Here is a 24,100-nt window from a genome sequence, read left to right as displayed (position 1 = left end):
TATATAATAGAATCTAGATCCAAAAAGGCAAAGGTGAATAGTTTTTAGATGTTGTGAAAAATAAAAAAGACTAGACATAACTACATTATTTTCTTTTTCTTGTTGCATTCCTTTATATTAAAGAATTCTAATTCCAATACTATGAATATGTTCATAGTCATTTTTCCATTGGTTAACAAAGATATTTAGTTATGAGAACATGTGAAAGTTTTGTATTTTTTATTTTTTAATAAAGATTTATTTATTTATACAAGAGCTGGGGTACAGGCCAGAGGCCCTGGAAGGTGAGAGGATTCACCAGAGACAGAGTGGGGAGCAGAACAGGCAGACAGACCGAAAGCACTGCTGAGGGGAGCAGCGGGTGAGACAGGAGTGGTCTGACTTGCCATGTAGGTATCTCCCTGGTGGCCGGGAATCCAACCCTCACTGCAGAGGCTGCGGACAGCTTCACAAGGCTGCGCTCAACCCACTACGCCACCAGGGAGGCCTGTATTCTAGACTTTGTATGGGACAAATTTTTCTTTACATGATACTCTGTTTTACAGTCAGATTGGTCTCTTTTAAGTCTGCAGTCATGCCTTTGCTCTTGTTATTACCCCCACTTAGAATGCAATGATCTTATTTCTGCTTCAAGCCTTTTTTGACTTCAACGTTCAGTGCTAACTGTTGCTATAAATTTTTCTTATGACTTGTGCAAGTAGTTCCATGAAATTGAAACCTGAATACACAAGATACAGTAAGTTTTTAAAAGGACCTTTGTGTCACATATGTATAAACAGCTATAATAATCTTTTTTCACTGTATTATTGTCTGAAATTAATATAATAAATTTTGCTTCTATTTCATTTCCATATGAGTTTATTCAGATCTAATACAGAGATTCAGCCTGATAGCTACCGTTCCGCTCATCTTTGAGATGATGTGATTTAATTAATTAATTCATTCATTCATTCATCTTAAAGATTTATTTATTTATTTATACAAGCACTGGGTACAGTCAGAAGCGTGAGAGGGTGAGAGAATTCACCGAGCCAGAGCGGGGAGCAGAGCAGGCAGAAGGACCGAAGTACACTGCTGAGGGGAGCAGCGGGTGGCTGGAGAGGTCTGCGCGCCGTGTGGGACCCTCCTCTGGTGGCCGGGGAGCAGCCGGGGATGGAACCGGCACTGCAGAGGCTGCGGGCATCTTCGCTACCCAGCGCTCAACCGCTGTGCCACCGGGGAGGCCCTGATGTGATTTAAATTAAAAGTTTGTTCACTTTGTGAAATTTGAAGAGATCATTTTTGGGGGAATCAACTTATATGACTTACATTTATGTAACTAAAACCAGTGAACAGGTTTTCCATGATGTTGGAATATTGGTGGTTCCTAATCATTCATCTCTCTTTTTTCTACATCAGTTGGGAAATAGATATAGAGAGCAAGTCATAATGTAAGCTTCAGTTTTATTCAGGGTGAAATCAGATGAGAGTACATGGGTGCAACTTGGATATTAAAGAACATTTCCTACTTTTTGTCTCCCAGAATACTAACCAAATGGTTTTGGGCCAACTAATGCCCATATTTTCATAGGCCAGTAAGCTGGGGCAGAGATTTGTGTAGGTTCTCTTGATTTTGGTTATAGTGGTTTATGGTGATGCCATTACTTCCTCTATGAAGTAGCCTCTGTGAGGGGGTGGAGAAAGAGGCAGTGTTTTTTTCAGCATGGAATTGATAATGGAAACTTCCTCTTCCATAAGTCAAAGTGATAATTATGAGGAGAGGATAAGTTTACCCTAGGAAAGGGAGTTTGTGAATTGATGCTGTTTTTCCTTTCTCTGCCTCTGTAATTTTCAGAAACATTTATAATTACTGACTTCTTAGGTTTTTATAATTAAAACTTCTTAATAGCATTAGGTATATTAAATGTCAGAAGATTTCAAATATAGAAACTTCAAATACAGGAATATAGGAAAGGGATACGGAGAGGAATAGGAGAAGGATTGAATTCTTCCTTATTCACCTTTTTGGTGATGGATAATGGCTATTCAAATAACTGGACACACATTCTGCAGCCAAGTTAACATAAAATTAACTATTATACACCATACATTTTATTATTTTTTTCTTTAACCTTTTATTATTTATTTTTTTTATGGAGGCATGTTTTATTTATTTTTATTATTTATTTGTTAGTTTAGTTTTGTTTATACAAGCACTGGGTACAGTCAGAAGCACGGGAGGGTGAGAGAATTCACAAGAGCCAGAGCGGGGAGCAGAGCAGGCAGAAGGACTGAAGTACACTGCTGAGGGGAGCAGTGGGCGGCAGGAGAGGTCTGTGCGCCATGTGGGACCCTACTCCGGTGGCTGGGGAGCAGCCGGGGATCGAACTGGCCCCACAGAGGCCGCGGGCAGCTTTGCAACCCAGCGCTCAACCGCTGCGCCACCGGGGAGGCCCTAACCTTTTATTTTTTAAGAGGTTATTAAACTCTACATTTCCTTATGGTATCATTCCTTCTGCTGCATTTTATTTTAACATTTTTTGTAATGCTGGTCTTTTGTCTGTAAATTCTTTTACTTTTTGAATAGTTTCAGATTTTTCTCTACATTTGATTTTCATGAATTTGAATATGATGTGCTTTTCCTCATGTTCTTTCTTTTTGAACTTAATGTATTTGTATATTTATGGTTTACTATTAACTCTGGAAAAATTTAGCCTTTATTTCTTCCATTATTTCTTATTCTACTCCCTCCCTGCTTTCTTCTGAGATGTTAATGAGACATATAGTATATTGCTTGATAATGTTTCAGGTCTCTCAGCTCACTTTGGCTTATTTTTTTTGGGGGGGATATTTTATCCTCTATATCATTTTGTATAGTTTCTATTGTAAAATTAACTTGATTTTTTTTTTCTCATACAGTGTAAAACTTGTGAGTCCCATTTCTTTGTGTTTTTCATTTTAGAAAACAAAGTTTGATTTAGATTTTGAGTTTCTCTTACACGTGCTTTCTTCTACCTCTTGAGTATATTTATCTATTTATTTATTTATTTATTTATGCATATATGCATTTATGCATACAAGAACTGGGGTATAGACCAGAGTTGTGGGGGTGAGAGAATTCACCAGAGACAGATTGGGGAGCAAAACAGGCAGATTGACTGAAATACACTGCTAAGGGGAGCAGTGGGTGAGACGGGAGGGGTCTGCTGTGCTATGTGGGTCAGCTCCCTGGCCAGGGATCGAACTTGTGCTGCAGTGGCTGTGGATAGCTTCATTGTGCTGAGACTTAACCCCTTGTGCCACCAGGGAGGTCCTTGAGTATATTTATAACAGCAGTTTTATCATCCTTGAGTTATACCATTATCTGACTTTCTGTTGATTGATTTTTTTAACTTATTATGGATTGTATTTATTTTAATTTTTACTAAGGTAATATTGGTTTTATTATGGAGTGTATGTTTCTGCTTCTTTGTATTCCTGGTGATTTTTCTTTGGAGGGGGGTGCATGTACTAGATACTGTGATTTAAACAGTTGTATGCTGGACTTTTTTGTATTCTTTTATATATTTTTTGACCTTTTGCATACCATTTACTTGGAATTGGTTAGATGCTTTGATCTAACAATTGTTAGAGGTGTTCTAAAACAGCCTTAGGTTAGGCCTAATTTATCCTTACTACTGAGTCACACTCTAAGGACTCTACCAGATAACCTATCTATTGAGTGGTCTTTCTACTCTAGCTGGTTCAGTGTGATCATTGAGAATGTTCTTCCTATTCTTTTTGGTGTTTCTTTTTCTGGCTACCATATACATGCATAGATCAGAACTCAAAGACTTGAGAGGGTTCCTCTCTATCTCCCTTCTGTCTGGTTCTCTGATCTGCAAATTCTAGCTGTCTCAAACTCTGCAACTTCAAACTCTGTTTCTTCAACTCGACAAAACTGATGGATTCTATGTGGGCATTCTCTTCATGAAAGAAGACTATAGAAACAGACTATGGAAACCCCAGGCTTTATACTCAGGTAGTTGTAGGATTATCTTGTTTGCTTCCTTTATAAGGATCACTGTGTTGTACTGACTGTTGTCCAGTATCTAAAAACTGTTTTTAATGTATTTTGCTCAGTTTTCAATAAATTAAGATCAGGGTAATCCTGGTTACTCTTAATAGACTATGGCCTGAAGCAGAAATCTGAGCTTTTATTCCTCCCTGCCACAACATTGCAGAGGAATCTGACTAATTTGAGAAGAAGTAAAATGTAAAATTTTAAAGTTTGTCATATATCTTAAAACTAAGAAATAAAAAACAGAGATGTGATCACCTATGAAGCGGGTAAATATTGAGTGCAAAAGGGTCACCAGAATGCTTTGTGGAATGATGGGATTGTTCTGTATGTTGATTGTGTGTACGGGTATGTAGGTTTGTCAAAACTAGTCAAATTGTACTTCTATCTGTTCAGATTATATGTATGTAAATATTACTATGTATAAATGATATATCAAAAAATTAAGAAAACTCTGGTAAGTTTGTTCAACAAATATTGGCTAAGATTTGACATGTTTAAATAATATGTAAGCATATATACATGTGACATATATATATCAACTATTAGCAATCTGGATTCTGATTCTTTTTCATAATGCAGAGTTCTTTTAAACTGTTTGCTTTCTTAACGTATGAAATGATATGGGTAGTTTAGAGATTCTTTGTTTCTATCTATAAAAATAAAGTAATACATGTTAAAGTTAATCTTTTTAAAAAATGACTTAAAGAAAAATTTTCCCCCAGAAATCTTCCTGCCAAATCTGTGGAAGAAGCTTTACGTCATCGACAAGAATATGATGAAATGGTGGCTGAGGCTAAAAAACGAGGTATGAAATTTAACTCTAAATTTTAGTTGATATACTGACTTTCACAGGAAGTTAACTAATTGGTTAATTTCAAAAGGAGGGTGGTTGGTAAAATCGATCAAGTCTGTGTGTAAGATGATGCTGATTTCCTAAATTTATTCTTAAAGAGAAGTGAGATGTCATGGTCCTCTCTGGCACAAAGGGTTAAGTTTCAGCACTATGAAGCTATGGGCAGCATCTGCAACATAAGTTCGATCCCCGACCAGGGAGCTAACCTACATGGTGCAGCAGACCTCTTCTGTCTGGCCTGCTGCTCCCCTCAGCAGTGTATTTCAGTAGATCTGCCTGTTCTTCTCCCCACTCTGTCTCTGGTGCATCCTCTCACCACCTTCCCTGCACCTCTGGTCTACACTCCAGCTCTTGTATGCAAAAAATAAATAAATCTTCTAAAAAAAGAGAGAAATGAAAGGTCATATTAGGATCATGTACTTTTTCAAACCTTATAATTGCAATTATAGACTTTAAACTACTATTATCTTTTTTTTTTAATTTTTAAAAGAGATTTATTTATTTATTTATTTATTTATATAAGCAACGGGTACAGTCGAAGCGTGGGAAGGTGAGAGGATTCAACAGAGACAGAGTGGGGAACAGAACAGGCAGACTGATGAAACACACTGCTGAGGGGAGCAGCGGGCGAGACAGGAGAGGTCTCTCGCGCCATGTGGGACCCTCGCTGTTGGCTGGGGATTGAACCGGTGCTGCAGAGGCTGTGGGCAGCTTCGCAGCCCAGCACTCAATCGCTGCACCACCAGGGGAGGCCCCAACTACTGTTATCTTAATTTATAAACAGAGGCATCATTCATGAATTTATTAATGAAATTCACTTTTATAATTTTTAGGTTTTTTATATTTTGTAACTAAATAATTTTAACATTTTAAGATAACTTTCTTATATGGTTCAAATATGACTTGTAATTAAAATCTGCTTTTATGGCTTATGAAGTTTTCTGTAGTCTCATTTGGGTCATTTGGAAAGGAATATAAATGTATATACTCATATATAAATTCACATATAGGGGGCCTCCCTGGTGCTGCAGGGGTTAAAGTCACAGCTGTTAACAGCTACTGCAGTGTGAGTTCGATTCCCTGCCAGGGAGTTAACCCACATGGTGCAGATCTTTCCTGTTTCATCCACTGCTCCCCTCAGCAGTGTGTTTCAGTAGATCTGCTTGTTCTGCTCCCCACTCTGTCTCTGGTGAATGCTCTCACTGCCCACACCTCTGGCCTACACCCCAGTTCTTGTATTCATAAATATAAACAAACAAACAAACAAATAAATAAATTCACAGTTTATTCTCTCTTCCAACCAAAATATAAGGATAATTTAACAGTGTTTATTTGTTAACTACCAGTAGTCCAGGATACATTTTTTAGAATATATTACACAGGTATGTATTTTTTTTAGGCATATGCCTTATTAACAAGCAATATTTTTTTTCCTTTGGGTTAAGTGAATGGAGTGTTAGAATTGTATACAGTTCTACTTTGTGTCACTATTTTGGAAATTAATTCTTTAATGCTAGTAAATCTTGTCTAGTTTTATCTTTCTAAAAGGACTAATTTAAGCATTGTCTGAGTTAATTTTACTGAATATGTTCATTTCTAACATTCAAATTTTTAATTGATTGTCAACACTGACTTTTCTATTTAATTAACATTTAATATAGTTATTGATAAGTAGATGATCCTAACAAAATCTGAATGAAATAACACTGAATTGGGAAATCAGATGGTCACAGCTTTAATCATGTTTGACACTATCTGGATGTGATGCTCTAAACATAACTGAAGTTATTGTTCTCATCTGTAAAATGTGGGCAGCAGTTCGACTAGATTTAGACTTTCAAACCTCTCCTTCAAAATGTTTTCTTTTTAAGCAGTGGAATCTTCTCTAGAGAAATATTACGTAGAATCTGAATATGTGAAACAAGAATGTGGAGCTGTTTAGTTGACCGCCTTGCCCCTTAAGATGCTTTGTTAGGTACCGTGTGAAACACAACTAGAAAGCAGTTTGATTTCTGAGGACCCCTCCAGTTCTAAATAACTCACTTCTCTGTTTGTGAAGCTTCTTTTGTTCTGAAATTTTCCAGTTTTCAGAGGGTGTTGTGTGTATGTCTATGTGTTGGGGGCATTTTAAAGTTTCAATCTAAAATGAAAACATTAAAGAAGTTTCACTGTAGCAGTGTCATTGGCAAAATAATTTTTTAATGTCATGTGAGGAAACTCATAAACCTCTGATATGAAAAAAGGCAACTGTTTTATATAGTAAATTCATGGCAAATTTTAATTTATAAATACAAATAGAATATGCAATAGGGCAATTTAAATGATTTTTCTGTTCATTGTTCCATTTATTTTGTAGAATTGGAGATGTTATTTTCAAAATTATTTTAATCAAGTTTATTTTCTTTCCCTTTTTTCCTCTTTTTCTTCTTCCCTATTTCCTCTTCTTTCCTCTCCTTCCTCTCCCCCCTTCCTTTTGCGAGTCCATCTTTTTATTTTCTTTCCTTACTGTTATCAGATTATTCTCTTTCAGAAAACCTCTTTTGTAGACTTAGTAGAAAGAGAGGGGGTTTGATCTAACTTTTTGATATTGAAATGATTCTTGTTTAAAACAGAAATTAAAGAAGCGCATAAAAGAAAAAAAATAATGAAGGAACGATTTAAACAGGAGGAAAATATTGCAAGTGCAATGGTAATTTGGATCAATGAAATCCTGCCCAATTGGGAAGTAATGTAAGTAAGCAGACTTTTCCTGAATTCCAGTCTGTCTCCAAAGATCTCATGTTTCCAATTTATCTTTTTAATATTTTGAGTATGTTTCTCAAATGTTCTGAGTAATTATACTGTTAACCATAGTCTGAAATATTTAATACTTATCTCTGTGCCTTTGCTTTGATAAATTCCTTAATCTCTAATACCTACTTCCTTTATTGACACCCTTTATGTCTGTCAAAATCTTACATATTCTTTAAGTCCCATCTGACATGCTAGTTTATATACATGAAACTTTTAATTTCCTCAGTTACCATATTTTCTTCATTCTAATACACCAGATATTATAAAATGTACTACTGATGTAATAGCAGGTTTTTGCAAAGAAAATATTCCTTGCAAAATATGTTATTAAATCTTAAATATATTAAAGCAATTTTTAGTGTGTTTCTCATAATCAGGAGAATATAGTATATGTATTTCCCTCTGTAATATTCCGTTATATTTTGAGACTAACATACTTCATGCCCTATTTTGCCTTTGATTTTTTTGAGGTTTTTTTTTTTTTTTTTTTTAACTTGCCTCATCTTCCCTCTAGAATAGACTATAGGTTCTGTCTTCTGCAATACCTGCAGTGTAGGATATGCTTGGGGAAATGGTTGAATATTGGCAGTGTGACAAATATTACGTTAGGCTCTTTACATAATCACATTTGATTCTTACACCCTTTATTCCTACTTATAGGGAAGTCAAGGTCAGAGAGGTTAAGTGATTTGCCCAAGGTTATATAATTAATGAATAGTTAAACGAGATTTAAACTCAGGTCTATCTGATCCTAAAGCCCACACTCTTTCAGCAGACTACACTTCCTCTCAAAGACTAGGGCTTTACTTTAGTAAAGACTTTGTGATTTTGTTTTGGTACTGAATTGACAACAGATTATTATATTACTGTATTTAACATCATCTTGTTTTTTCAAAGTTGTCCACATATTTCTGATTCTCTCATTGTATTGTTAGTGTAAGTGGCAGCTGTGGAAGGCAGTTTCCTTATATACTGTTGTCCTTTAGGACACTAGTTTTTTTAGGTTTCTGTTGTCTACAACCATGAACCAAAGGAAAGAATGTATCACATAAATTACGCTCTATGTTCTTAAAAATCATTTGATCACTTAACCATAGACTAGGGTAAACCATCATGCAGCCAGTATTTTTGGTATAAAAAGTAACTTTCTCCTTTTTTCTCCCCCTTTAATTCTAGGCGTAGTACGAGAAGAGTTCGAGAATTGTGGTGGCAGGGATTGCCCCCTAGTGTTCGTGGGAAAGTTTGGAGTCTAGCTATAGGAAATGAACTAAATATCACTCCTGGTTTGTATTCTATATTCAGTTACTCCCACATATACAAATAGCTATCTTCAGAGTTACAAAGCAGATTAGTAGGTTGGGCATTTAAAAACTTATTACCGTATAGCTTCTTTTTAAGAGCATGCTTCGTTCTATATTCCCCTCTAAAAATTGGTATGATTTCAGTAAGTTATTATATTTCATATTATGTAAATAGACTTGTTGATTTTCCTTTAGTTTACAACAATCAATTTCTTGACACAAAAATAACTGCAGGTAATTTCAAAAACTGGGATTCTAGGTAGTACTAGAGATACAGTTATATATACAAGGAAATTTAAATTAGTGTAACTGTAGGAAGAGTTCCCTTTTATTTAAAAAAAAAAATTGGGTGAAGGCCAGAAATTTCTTTTTTTACATCTCTCCAAAACAGTCCTTCTGTATTTTTTATTTAAAAAAAATAAAGTTAAACAAAAAAAAGAAGATTCTCAAATTATTGTTCTAAGTTTCTTAAAACCATGAAGGATAGGATTAAAATGTAGAGTAGTTTTGATGACTGTTTAAAAATTAAATACAATTAGTATATCAAATAGGGGGTATATAAATAGCTAATATTAAAAAGTAGTAAATAGGTCCAAATGATAAATCATAATGCTAGACAGACACTGGTGCCACAGAAAGTCTTAGGGATTGTAGTATACTAATATAAATATTGTTACTGTTACTTTAAAAACTTTTTATTTACACATTTATTGAGAAGTCAAGCAGTAGTGAAGTATAAGCTTCATTTCTTTCTCCTTTTCTACCCAAACTGCTGGTCTTGATCCAGGTATAAGTATAAATTAGTAATATAGTGTATGTTCTTCCACATATTTTTTCTATGTGCATAAAAATGCGTATGTCTTTATATATTAATTTTTAAGACTTCTATTTTTCTTCCCCTTTTCCCCCCTTCCACAAAAAGGAGTTTGTGCTATAAGATTATTCTGTGGCTTGCTTTTTTTTTTTTTTAAACAGTATAATCTATTTTGAGCATCCTTCATGTACATATGAGTATGCCTTATACGTACCATAGCTGCACTGTTTACCACAGTTTGGCTGTACTATAATTTATTTAACTGTTTCCTGGTGATAACCAAACCAAAGACACAAATGTTTAAACAATGTCAAGGTGCTGTTTTTCACCTCTCAAGTTACAAGTGATTAAAATGAATGAGAATTAACTACAGAAAATATGATTAGAAGTAATTTGGAAATAGTTACCAAAAGCCTCAAAAATCATAACCTTTGACTTCTTTATTTTAGTTCCAAGAAATTACTCTAAGGGAGTAATCGGGATTGGGTGCAGAATGTTTTCTACAAAAATGTTCATTGCAGCAGTCAGCATTATATGTAATTGGACAGAAAAACAATAAAAATGTAAATGCTTAGTCATAAAAGTGATGCCAACTTTTAATAGCATGATTATGTATGATGTTTAAAATTGATTTTCATCTTTAATGAAAATATTATTTTAATTGAACTTCAAATATTTTCTTTAAGAAATTAGAATTTCAAACAGCTTAGAAAAGGTTAGATTATACTTGACTTAACTGTTCTCTTTAAATAAAACAGGTTTCTTTTACCATTTGTACTTTGAACACATTAAAAAGAAATGTTTTTACATTATACTCAGAACTCTGTTAGATGTTAAAATCCTATTGTTGAGCCTATTGGAAATGTTTTGTATACACATAAGGGGATGATGTATTGGTGATTGTTGGAAGCTTTGTTTTCTTTCCGGTATGTTTTTTTTTGAGAACTTTGGTTTTAAAATGTTAGGCATCCTGATAATTTAGGTGTTAGATATTGGTTAAGTTGGTATTAACTTTTACTTATACTGTAACAAACAAATTTTTTTCCTAAGGTCGAAATTTATAGTTTGTTACATAACTGGGTCATTTGTTTTCTCTGCTAAACAGTTAAGTATTCAGGAATGAAATGGATATTCATTCTCTAGGTTTCCATTAGTGGTAGGAAAAATGCTAAATTTCTATTGAAGTAAATTTACTTTTGATAACTTTGTTTACTTTCAATGTCTCTGATGGTTTGATTCCTTACCTCTTACATTAGTTTTTTCATGAAATTTATGACCGTTAGAGAATAATAACTAAGAATAAGGCCACCAAACTCACTCAAATGTCGTTTATATATGGGTCTACTGTGTATTAGGGTTTGTGACCTTGGGCAAATTACTTAACATCTAGAAGTCTTAGTTTTCTTCATTTATGAAATGTGTTTGTGTTTGTGTGTTAGATCATTAGCGTATTAAAGGATTTTTCTAAAAGTTATTTATAATAGTGTACGTAAAATTACAGTGAAAGTAAAATTTGCTGACTATCCTATTCAGAAGAAAAAAAATTTAAACATACTCTGATCTCAAGGTATTCTCTGTTCAAGTTCAAGGTACCTCATTAAGTCTACTTCAACGTTTTTAGGTTCAAAATAAACTAAGTGTGACATGAGGAGTCAAGCATAGAATTTCATAACTGAGATGCAGATCTTTTTATAGCTAAGCGTTGTCAGTCTTCTATGTAGAGATGGTGTTTGGTATTTTGAAATGGATTGTCATATTTTTACTAGTGGATCGATTTTGCGATTTCCATGTGTTGGATTTGTTTAATGAGCCTTTCTGCTTCCAAGATAATCATAAAATTTTGGGAGAATAGTGAAATTGGATCTGACCTAGAATCAGTTTGAAATAAAAAATCTGAACATTACTTTGATACTAATTGCAAAATAAATGGTATAGCTACATATTAGAATCATAGCCTTTTTTCCTACTAAATCACTGATGAAGGTGAGCACAAATAATAAACATTTTGTTTGATTTTTTTTCTTTAACTTTTTCTTTCCAAACTATTAGTGGTAGTCATCCCTTAGTATCCTAAGGGGATGTTGTAATATTTGCATCTTCTGACTTAAAGTCATCTACTTACAATAACTAATACAATGTAAATGTTATGTAACTAGTTGTTATACTATATTGTTTGGGAATAAAGACAAAAAGGAAAAATCTATATGTTCTATACAAACACCGCCATTATAGGCCTACATAGTAGTTACACATATGTGCTTAGATATGTACTACATATGTACTTACATAGTAAGTGTTTTTGACATATTAATATGGAACCCACCAGTATAAAGGGTTGACTGTAATGAAAAGTGAAGAGAAGGCAGAAAAGATTAGAATAATAAGTCTGTTTGAAACACCCTCATCAGCTATTTTACAGTGATCTGATTTTGTGCGATAAAGAATACTTAACAATGATACAGTCATACATTGAAATACTGTGCAATTGTTAGGGAAAAAAAAGCTAAAGCAGATTTATTTTACTAGTACAGAAAAACTCTAATATAATAAAGCAAAATGCAATAGTTCAGTGTGTAAAATGTGTTGTGATTTGTTTTTTAAGGCAACAATATATGTATATTCTTTTACGTGCATATTTTCATTTGTGGAAATGTTCATGAGAGCGCCTCAGATAAGCATATCATCTGAGGGAAACAAATTTATTTTTCACTCTGAACTATTTGTACTATTTGAATTTTAGAAAACAAAATTAAAATTTTATTTTTTTAAAGATTTATTTATTTATGCATACAAGAACTGGGGTACAGGCCAGAGGTGTGAGGGGTGAGAGGATTCACCAGAGACAGAGTAGGAAGCAGAACAGGCAGACTGACTGAAATACACTGCTGAGAGGAGCAGCGGGCGAGTCAGGAGAGGTCTGCTGTGCCATGTGGGTAGCTCCCTGGCTGGGGATTGAACTCATGCTGCAGTTGCTACGGATAGCTTCCTAGTTGTGTCTTAACCCCTTGGGTAAGACAGGTAGGCCCTAAAATTAAAATTTTAAAAGAGTAATTCAAGCAAAAAGAATCTTTTTTTGCTTGATGTTTTGGGCAATATATAAATGTTGGTGTGGTATCTGGGCAAGAAATATTTATTATTTTCTGTCAGTGAAATTTACTTTTTTAAGTAATTGAAAATGTCTGTAATGGTTATAAAATAATGATAATTAGTCAAAATATCTGTAATGGTTATAAAATAATGATAATTAAAATTTGAGAACTGAGGATCTCCCTGGTGGCACAGGGGTTAAAGTCTCAGTGCTTTTAAGCTATTGCTAGCTGCTGCTGCATGAATTCAATTTCCCCCACCAGGGAGCTGACCCACATGGTGCAGCAGACTTCTCCTGTCTCACCTGCTGCCCCGCTCTGCAGTATGTTTCAGTAGATCTGCCTGTTTAGCTCCCCACTCTATCTCTGGTGAATCTTCTTACCCACCCTCCACACACACCTCTGGCCTACACCCCAGTTCTTGGATGCATAAATAAATAAAATGAATCTTTAAAAAAAATTGAAAACTGAGAAAAAATTTTGGTTTCTTGAAGTTTTAGTGAGATCCTGCATATGGAAGCATAGAGTGATCCTTTACACTTAAAGTAAAAAGTTAGGGGTAGCATTTTTATTTGACCACACCTGTGTGAATTAAGTTTGGGTATCTTTAGATAACTTAGGTGGTTTTAGATAGCAATATTATAATAGAAAAAAACAGTTTCAAGAGAAAAGGAAAATAAAAACTAGCTTTTAATGAGGATCTGCAAGGTGTCAGGAACTTTATGTAAATTATAGTGTTTAATCATCGGTAACACCGTAGGTAGAACACCGTGAGTAGGTGTTAGCTTCTCCACTAACCAGACCAAGAAAGCCAAGTTCCAGTGTGACCAAATAACTTCTTAAAGTACCATATGTCATAATTGTAGTAGAGCTGGATTTTGAATTTAGGTCTGACCAATGCCAAACATTTACATTTCTGCCAGTCCACAGTGACACTCTTTCAGGAGAAACATTTCCTCCTACCTCACAGATGTTTTGTATTTAGATATTTGTATAACCACTCAGCAGTTTTCGTACTTGTTATCTTCTGGTTGTGTAATAAACAGCATTGATAGAATCAAGCACTTCAGTTTGCCACATTTTTGATACCTGCTATATAAGGGAGAGCTGGCCTATAATAGGATTTCTATCTTTATTTTTTAGAAGTAAAAGTAAAAATCCATAAATATATTTTCTCCTATTATTTATGAATTTTTCTTTTTCCTCCCAGAACTTTATGAAATCTTCCTTTCAAGAGCAAAAGAACGGTGGAAAAGCTTCAGTGAATCAGGTTCAGAGAATGATACAGAAGGTTTGATTTTTTTTTTTTAAATGAAAGTTTTTGGATGAAAATCTATTCACTGAAGATTATAGTGATTTTTACCATGTGTCATGCATAATGTATGTACTTGCTTTACATACATTATCTCCTTTAATGTTAATAGTCCTTTAAGTAGGTAGTATTATCCTGAATGATAAAAGAGGAAACTAAGTTTCAGTGCAATGAAGCTGTGATACCTAAACCTAGGTGGTTGTTTGACTCCAGAACCCAAGATTTAATCACAATAGTAAGACTAATTGGATGAAGTACTTTTTTTTAAATGAATTATTTTATATGATTCTTACATAATTTTTCATTTTTGCATAATGTATGCATTTTCATTTTGGTTATATTCCCCATACGATTCCCACCTCCTTTTTCTGACCCTAATCCCTCTTCTCCTCCCCCCGCCCCCCACTGTAGTGTCTCTGGTCTATAGTTGCTTGTTGATTTTGATTTTTACTTCATTGCAATTAGTCTTTTTCCAGGTCCCGTATTTAGGTTTTCTAAATCCCTGCTATGAGTGAGACCATCTGGTATTTTTCTTTTTCTTTCTGGCTTATTTCGCTGAGTATGATCCTCTCCAGCTCCATCCATGTTGCTGCAAATTGCATGTGTTTATCTTTTTTGATTGCTGAGTAATATTCCATTGTGTATATGTACCACATCTTCTTGATCCAGTCATCTATTTTTGGGCATTTGGGTTGGTGGGAGTGCAAAACGGTCCACTATGGAGAGTTGTGTGGAGATTTCTTGACCTGCTAAAGATAGAGCTTGCATATGATCCAGCAACTCCACTCCTAAGTATTTACCCAAAGGACACAGAAACATTAATTCAAAAGGGCACCTGCAACCTTTTGTTTATAGCAGCACTATTTATAATAGCTAAGCTATGGACGAAGTACTTTTAAGCCAACTCTTTAAAGACAGTTGATCGTCACGCCTCATTTGTGATCTCCTATCTCCCCATTCCACTGACTTTCACTCACTTCCAAGTATTTATAATTCTTATCATGCCTTATGCTTTGTTGACTTCATTCATAGACCACTTTTGCGCCACTCACACTGATTTTTTTCCTAATAATTTGGAGAAAGCAGGAATACTTTTTCTCCTGTTATAGTTTATTATAGGCATTTTAGTTAACTATATCTTTTCCTTGAATAATGGGGTGCTATTTGTCTGACTCTTCTCTATTCTACTTCAGAGAAAACAAAGCCCTCTTCTCTTGCTTGTAAGTAAAACTAAAAATGAACATGGCTTAGTGTAGAGAAATTGTATATCTCATAGGGATCTTCTATGAATATGTGAACAACTCTGTTAAATTCCTTGAATACCCTTGTTTCTGCTTTAGAAAAGTGAACAGTGGGATGGGAAAATTGACTAAACAAGGTCAGAGAGATGACTGGATCTCCAGAAGGGTTCCCTAAGTATCATCCCAATGTCAGCTATTTGTGGGAACTAAAAGTGCGAGGAAAATAATGATATAAGAAGTTTTTAATCAGAACCTCAGCTTTTTCATCCTTTTAAAATTCAAAATATTGAAAGTATAAGAATTTCATTTGTAAGCCTTTACTCAGAGATATTTTGTCACCAAAAATTGTACTTAGTAGGAAATTAAATGAATAATTGTTCCAATCAGGAGCAATATTCTATTGAAATTTCTGATTTCTTCCTGGTGTTTATAGTTGTAGTTATTATTTAATTTTTTTGGCTATTAACTTTCAAATATTGTTTCTGCCTCTCTTTTCTTCTGGAACTCCAACTCCATGAATGTTGGATCATTTAGCAGTGTTCCATAAGTCTCTTATACATTTTTATTAATCTTTTTCTTTCTGTACCTCAGTTTAAATGTTGTCTGTTGACATGTAATCAAGCTTACTAATCCTTTCTTCTCCTATATCCATATTAAATCTGCAATGAGTCTTTAATTTCACATTTTATACTTTGCAAATCTAGAATGTCCACCTGGTTTCTTTTGTAAATTGATAATTCTTTGTGGGAGTTCTTCACCCTTCTATCCCATACATTTCTCCCCATCTTTCCTCTGTATTCTTTAACATATTTATAACATGTAGCTTTCTTGTAATGCCAGCATTAGATCACCTGTAGGTCTTTTCTGTTGACTTATTTTTTTCCCTTGATTATCTCATATTTTCCGGCTGCTTTGCATATCTTAAGTTTTAAAATTGGTTGGCATTCATTGTATGTAAAAAGTTTATAAACTGAAGCTGATGTTTCCTCTTCAAAGGAAGTATGCTCTTTCCTGGTAGGCAGTTGGGCCATCACTTCAGTTCTGTCAGTAAGTAAAATAGATTGAGGAAAGTTTGCAGCTTAGATGGACTTAATCTTCAGTTTCAAATTTCTTGATTGGAAGAACTATCCTGTTTTGATTATAGGCGTCCCTCTCCAATGAGACATTCTCACTCTCCTAATGATCGTTTGATTTTGGGTCACTTCGTTCTCAATTGTTAACCTAGCCTTCTGCACGACATTAGTACTCAGCAAAAAGCCCATTAGGGAAAGCCAGATCCATATTTAGGGTCCTCAAAACCCTTTCAACCACACACTGTTACTTGGTCATGAAAAACTCTTCTGGTTTTTCTTTGCTCAAGCAGAGTACCTTTGTCCATGGCTGGCTCAATCTGAGCCCATGCCCAGTCTTGGCAGATGCTCCTAGAAAGAAAAATGGCCACTGGTAATCCACTCACCTAGGAAAGGCTCTTCCCCTCTGGGATTTTAAATCATCTACACCTCTCTAAATCTGTAACTTTCTAATGCCTGTTTTAAAAAGGAAGTTTATTTGTTTTTTTCTTTGTTGTCATTGTGTGAATGGTAGATTGCCCCTATGTTCTATAAAAATTAGAAGCAGAAATCCTTCAGCTTATAACTGATACATGTATAGATATTTTCATCATTAAAAAGAAGCGATAAGGTCTAGCAAAAGCTTGTTTCATTTCTTTAAGTCTCTTATGTATTCAGCTTTTAAGCTTCCTTAAATAATATGCTATGTGTCATTCTGTGGTTACAAGATTGAAGTTTGTATATCAATTAATCATTGTAATTTTATCTTCCTAGAAAATGCAGGTGTGTCTGTTGCTGATCGGGAGGCTAGTCTGGAATTGATTAAGTTGGACATATCCCGTACATTTCCATCTCTCTACATTTTTCAGAAGGTGAGGGTTTCTGACTAGTTTGTGTTACCTTTTCACTTTGAGTTGAAGAGAACAAATTCTCTAACTACAAGGTTTTATTTTTTTAAAACGCAAAAACTAGTGGGAAAATTTTAAAGCACATACTGTCTTTTATGTAGAAGGTACTGAGGAAATTCCATGAAAGTGAATTTCCTTTTTATTCTGTAGGATACTTGAATTTTTGCCTTCTAAATTATTAAAATATAACGAATCTTGTCTGATAGCTTAAAATTTTTCAGAATTACTATTGAAATGGGAAGAAATGGGTATTTTTTGTGCAATGGCTGTTATGAAATTGCTAATACTTTATAAGAGAATGATTACATTTTACATATACTTTATTGTGACTAAAATCTTTATACGTGGAATCCCTCTATCTTTAGGCAAACTGAGATACATTTTTTATTTTTTATGAATAAATGTTAATTTACTGTAGCTGATGGTTTTCTTTGCTAAAATTGTCTTATATGAAGTGGAATAACCTGTATTCATTATAATCTTATTGTGCCTAATCTAATCTTTAAAATTGGCCATAAGTGGATATATTGCTATATCCTTCAAGTGAATTTACTTGGCTTTTGTTTGTTGTTGTGTAGTATTAAATATGTTTTATTAATACTTTAGAAAACATCTTGATAGCATGTATTTAGAATATTTTGACAATGACTAAATATACTAAAATTAGTCATTGAGGAAATGCTAAAGTTTATTCACATGTAAATTAAGAATTAGCTTAAAGATAATTATTTGTATAGTTTGACATTTCTTTTTTCTCTTCTAAGGGTGGCCCATACCATGATGTCTTACACAGTGTCTTAGGGGCGTATACATGTTACAGACCTGATGTTGGTTATGTAAGTTTGCTATTTGAATATAGCCATTTTACTTATATTTTTATCAAAGTATCTTTGATACTTTGTTGTATTAAGTCCCAACTGTTTGTATCCATATGCCCTTTTCTCTTGAGCCTATTAATTTATACACACAAAGGAATCTTCCCATCTTCTACTGGGGACTTATAAGTCTGGTTGCCAGCTTTCTAGAAAACAGCTCAGGATTTTACCGTTCAGTTTATAAACTTACATTACCATTGCCGTCAGTGTGGGCAATCCCCTTCTTCCTAACCCTTCTTTTCTTGATTGCCTTTGCAGAATAAATCTCTCAGATCCTGCCATTTTGAGAAAAATACAGACATCTGCCCAGATAGCATGGAGAAGGGAATTGGCTCATTTTGCAGACTTTCTAACAATCCTAATTTGAGTCTTCTCCCTTACTTTCAGAGACCTAATAACTTTAGTTCCTAAGCATTCCAGCCTTTGTGGCTGAATTGGCTTGCTGTTTATTGGTGTCCTCTCCTGCTGATCGTTTGGTTTCAGAATTCTCCATTTAGTTAGACAGAAATTTCTAAAATGCTGTTGATAATTTTTATCTACTGTTTATATTATTTTTCATTCTCTGTTCTCTTCACTTAGTATTTTTTCTTTGCTGTTATTTAGGTGAGTTTGAGAGGGAACAAAGAAAAACCTAAGTCTTCAAATTGCCGTGAAATTACAAATTGAAAGTCATAAAGTCATAAGATTTAAGTCATAGCACCTTCATCTTTTTACCTTTGTCTTAAACTGGAAGAATTTTAGAGACCACACAGTAGGGTGGCTTTCTGTTACAACTTACTCTATTTTGTTGCATGTTTTTTGTATCCTCTTTCCTTCATTCAGCAAATATTTATTGTGTGACTATTGCTATATGCCAGACATTGTTCTAGGCTCTTGAGATACCTCAGTGAATGAAAGAAAGATTATTCTCCTTCTCACATTTACAATTTAGATGGTGTGACAGACAATGAACAACACACAGTATATCTTATGTAAATTTAAAAAGGATATGAGTGCTGTGGTAAAAGCATGATGGTAAAGAGGGGAAAGTGCCAGTCTTGGGAAGATTATAAAGTTCTTTTTTTTTTTTTTTTAAAGATTTATTTATTTATGCATACAAGAACTGGGGTACAGGCCAGAAGCGTGGGGAATGGGAGGATCCACCAGAGACAGAGTGGGGAACAGAATAGCAGATTGACTGAAATACACTGCTGAGGGGAGCAGCAGGTGAGTCAGGAGAGGTCTGCTGTGCCATGTGGGTCACCTTCCTGGCCAGGGATCGAACTCATGCTGCATTGGCTGCGGATAGCTTCATAGGTTGTGTCTTAACCCTTTGCGCCACCAGGGAGGCCCAATATTATGAAGTTCTTATAAAGTAAAATTTGAACAGAGTTTAAGCTGTCTGGCTCATGTTGTAGTAGAATCGTAAAACATCACATGACCCCTTCACATTTTTTCATCATAAGATTAATTGTAAAGGATTTAATTTTTAATACTTGTTAAATATGGACATTTTAAAATAAGATATATTTTTCTTTAAAAAAGTATCCGGGCCTCCCCAGTGGCACAGCGGTTGAGCGCTGGGTTGCGAAGCTGCCGGCAGCCTCTGCAGCGCCGGTTCGATATCTGGCCGCTGGGTGAGGGTCCCACATGGCGTGCAGATCTCTCCTGCTGCCCGCTGCTCCCCTCAGCAGTGTACTTCATCAGTCTGCCTGTTCTGCTCTCAGCTCTGGCTCTGGTGAATTCTCTCACCCTCCTGTGCTTTTGACTTCTGACTGTACACAGTGCTTGTATAAATAAATAAATAAAAATCTTAAAAAAAAAGTATCCAATAGAATTTAAACAGTAATGTTTTATATGTGATTCATTTAATGAATAATATATAAGCATACTCTTCATTAATATTTTATAGAATATGTGGATTTATCAACTTACTGAATTTATGTCATATGAGCATAATTTAACTGGTAACGCCACTGGTTAATCAGTAAACCAAACCACTTATTTTACAAGATATGAATACCCTGAACTGTTCAAATATATATATATATATATATAATGGTGTGATTTGACAAAATCAATAACACATGCTAAAATGTATAAATAAATCTCACAAAAATGTTATCCTTGGAATTTACTACACACTGAAAAAATTAGGTGATGGTTCATATTCTACTTAAATATGAAAGACCTGTGAGCCAATTCTGTACTGCTGTTTGGTTTGCTTGCTATTCCGTGACTCTCCCTCAGGGCTGTATGCCTCCTGGATAGAAAGACGTGGTGTGGGAGAGACGAGGTCATTAGATGAAAATTGTTCTCATTCATCTCTGTTCCCCCATATTTCATATATATGACAGGAATTCAGAGACTTCCCCAATCGGCACTTAAAATTATTCCTTTGTTTATACTTATTACCATATTGAGTTTTGCAATGGTTAAGGATTGTGATTTTCACATGCTGCTGGGAATAGTGACATTTTTAGGAAAACCTTGTTCAGAAAAGAAGACATGTAAATTGAGGATATGGGAATGATTTCCTTTTAAATAATTTATGACAACCAGTGAGAATGGCACATATTAAAAAAACTAGCAACAACAAATGTTGGCGAGGGTGTGGAGAAAAAGGAACTCTCCTGCACTGCTGGTGGGAGTGCAAACTGGTCCAACCACTATGGAGAGCTGTGTGGAGATTTCTGGACCTACTAAACATAGAGCTTCCATATGATCCAGCAATTCCACTCCTAGGTATTTACCCAAAGGACACAGAAACATCAATTCCAAAGAACACCTGCACCCCTATGTTTATAGCAGCACTGTTTACAATAGCTAAGCTTTGGAAACCGCCCAAATGCCCAAAAATAGATGTCTGGATCAAGAAGATGTGGTACATATACACCATGGAATATTACTCAGCATTCAAAAAAGATAAACACATGCAATTTGCAGCAACATGGATGGCGCTGGAAGGGATCATGCTCAGCGAAATAAGCCAGAAAGAAAAAGAAAAATACCAGATGGTCTCACTCATAGCAGGAATCTAGAAAACTTAAATAAGGGACCAGGAAAATGAATAACTATAAGAAAGTGAAAATCAAAATCAACAAAAAACTATGAACCAGAGACACTTTTTGGGGGTGGGGGGTGGGAGGGGAGGGATTGGGGTCAAAATGGGGGGGGGTTGTAATTGTATGGGGAATATAAAAATAAAATCTATTATTTAAAAAATAAATAAATAATTTGTGACAGGGTATAGTGTACACTATCAAAAGTATGGATTTCAAGACTGCACATATGTTTGTTTAAGGCTACTGCTATTGAGATTGTTGGTATTAGTTTTCCACTGTGAGGAAATGATTAGAGATATCTTCTGAGTATAGTAAAACTCAATCTTGAGTATCCCATGTCTGATGATTCTCTGATGTAAGCTTTCTCCTTTGAAGCAAAGAGGTAGTAGTTATTATTTGCCTGGGGCATACAGTCAGCATACAGCAACTCAGCCTGCACTATTGTGGAGCTCTAAGATGGATAGATTGTAAAAGTGAATGTGAAAAGTGAGACTGAATTTTCCAATATCTACAGGTCAGAAACTGTAGAGTGGGACTCATATATTACCATAACAACTTTCTAAGAATTATAGCTTTCTCACATTTTTTCATTAGAACTCTGTTTCTCTGTAGTGATTATCAGTAAAACCCTGAAAATAAGAGAGGGGGGGGTTTATTTTATCCATGTTTCCAAGGATAATAAATGATGGGGAATCTGAGTAGGTGACTTTCTCCCATGTCCTATCTAGGCTTAGGGAAAGAAAGACTTCAAGTAACAGAACGTGGGTGGGTTACATAAGGTAGCTATAAAGTTCTCTTTCTTAAACTGGATGGTTTATATGTAGGTATGGAGTTTTTTGTTTGTTTGTGGGGTTTTGTTTGTTTATCAAATGTTTATTTTAAACAACTCTGGACTAACAGAAAAGCTGCAGTAGCTCTCTTCTCCCTGGTTCCTTACAGATCCCGTCAGGGTCTCATATAGTACTTAGTTATCATACCTCCTTTAATCTAGAGCTATTCCTTAGCCCTGTTTGCCTTTTTTGTATCTGTCACAATAGTGACACTTCTGAAGATTCAAGCCTAATTGTTTTCACAGTGATCTTTTTTGCAGTTTTTGTGTTATCGTCTCCTCAATTAGATTAAAGTTATACATTTTTCACAGAAATACTACATAAATGATATGCCTATTTCAGTGCATCACACTTCAAGTTGATAAATAATAAAGAATATTCAGGAAATTTGATTTGGAAGATATTGTAGAGATAATTTTACTTACTTTCTTTTTATGTATGTAAAAATGATACCTGGTAAATATAAATGAGCTTTAAATAGCTATGAATGTGCATAGAATAAATATTCTAAGAAAACAGTGCCATTGTGTAATGAGCAGCATTTTTTCATTTTTAGTGGTATGTAAAATGTTTTTTATTATAAACAGCATCTTGAGTTCAATAAAATATATTTTAATTCCTGCCAGTTTGCTACCCTACTGTAAGTTAACAGTTTGCCCCTTATAGCCATTCAGCAGACATTGTGATATGATGATACAATTGTTAAAAGACTGGTTTCCTTACCATTGCTGCAACAAATTTTCCTGAAATGTAGTGACTTTAAACAACACAAATTCATTATCTGATACCATAGCTCTGGAGGTCAGAAGTCCAAAATAGATTTTACTGGGTTTAAGTAAAGGTATTGGCAGGGCTGTGTTGCTTCTGGAGATTCTAGTGGAGAATCCATTTTCCTTTCTTTGCCAGCTTTTAGTGGTTGCCTATATTCTTTGGAGGCTTTTGATCCCTTTAGCCCCATCTTTGAAGCCAGCAGTGTAGTCTAACTCTCTTGTTTCCCTCTTTCACTTATGAGGGCTGTCATGATGATTACTTTGAGCCCAGCCACATAATCCAGGATTATCTACCCTTTGCAAACCCTTAACTTAATCACATATTGTAATAATTTCCACAAGTTCTGGGGATTAGGGTGTCCATATTTTTTGGGCAAATTATTCTTAGCACAGGCTTTATCATCATTGAATTTATATTGTAGAAAATCAAATAGGTAATTATTATAGAGTCTGCAGAAAGTACTCAGAAGAAGGCAGCAAAGTAGAAGCAAAACAGAAATACTGGATTACAGAAGCTAAGAAAATTCTATTAAGAGGTTAAGAAAGTACTCATTTGATTTTTTAATTTATATCTTTGGTCATCCTTTTGGACAGTAAAATAATGAAAGTGGGACTCCATAATGAGCATTTGAAAGAGTTTAAAGGAACTGAGAAAGTAAAATTTGTAAATGTAGACAACCCTTTGAAAATATTTGGCTGGAAAAAGAGACAGGGATATCAATGCAAACATTTTTAGTGGTCTCACTCTGTAGATCCTGTATACCAATCTCTTCGAGAAGTACTTGATAAACTCTTTTATTTATAATAAAAGAATTTATATGTTTTCAATAGCAGGTCCAAATTATTTGCTCAGAAGTGTACAGCTAGGTATCCATAAATGATTAGCAAACATAACTGTTTCTTTAAAAAGTAGTTTAGCCTTCTACTTAAGGCCTTTCACAATTTAGAAATACATTCACCTTTTTCTAATTTTTACCATTATTTCCATTCTTGGTTTCTCACTTTCTACCTAAGACAGGTGTGTTAAAACAATGAAGACAATTACTTGATTTTCTTTAAGCTTCTTCAATGTACTATATTTTCAGAGACATCAGACTGAGAAAATGAAAACTAGGAATTACACTGACCTAGGCTTTTGTAGCAAATGAAAATTGATACCTTTTTTCTTTTTTTCCCAAAATT

At 34.6% G+C, this 24,100-nt stretch overlaps 1 protein-coding gene across 1 annotated transcript in view; it reads left to right on the top strand.

The window, feature by feature from the left end:
* TBC1D12 (TBC1 domain family member 12) overlaps positions 1–24,100 on the top strand; it is a gene marked incomplete at its 3' end in the record, with an annotated part of 87,428 nt that overhangs the window by 57,992 nt on the left and 5,336 nt on the right. The window contains exons 4-9 of the mRNA XM_084245110.1: positions 4,765–4,847; positions 7,508–7,625; positions 8,865–8,971; positions 14,100–14,180; positions 17,275–17,363; positions 18,164–18,235. Of these exons, the coding sequence (XP_084101236.1) occupies positions 4,765–4,847; positions 7,508–7,625; positions 8,865–8,971; positions 14,100–14,180; positions 17,275–17,363; positions 18,164–18,235 (550 nt within the window). The remainder of the gene's footprint in view (positions 1–4,764; positions 4,848–7,507; positions 7,626–8,864; positions 8,972–14,099; positions 14,181–17,274; positions 17,364–18,163; positions 18,236–24,100) is intronic.

This window comes from Talpa europaea (genome assembly GCF_964194135.1).
Source record: "Talpa europaea genome assembly, chromosome: 10".
NCBI classification, from domain to species: domain Eukaryota; kingdom Metazoa; phylum Chordata; class Mammalia; order Eulipotyphla; family Talpidae; genus Talpa; species Talpa europaea.
Note: the sequence above shows the minus strand (reverse complement) of the source record. Positions and strands in the feature narration are given on the sequence as shown.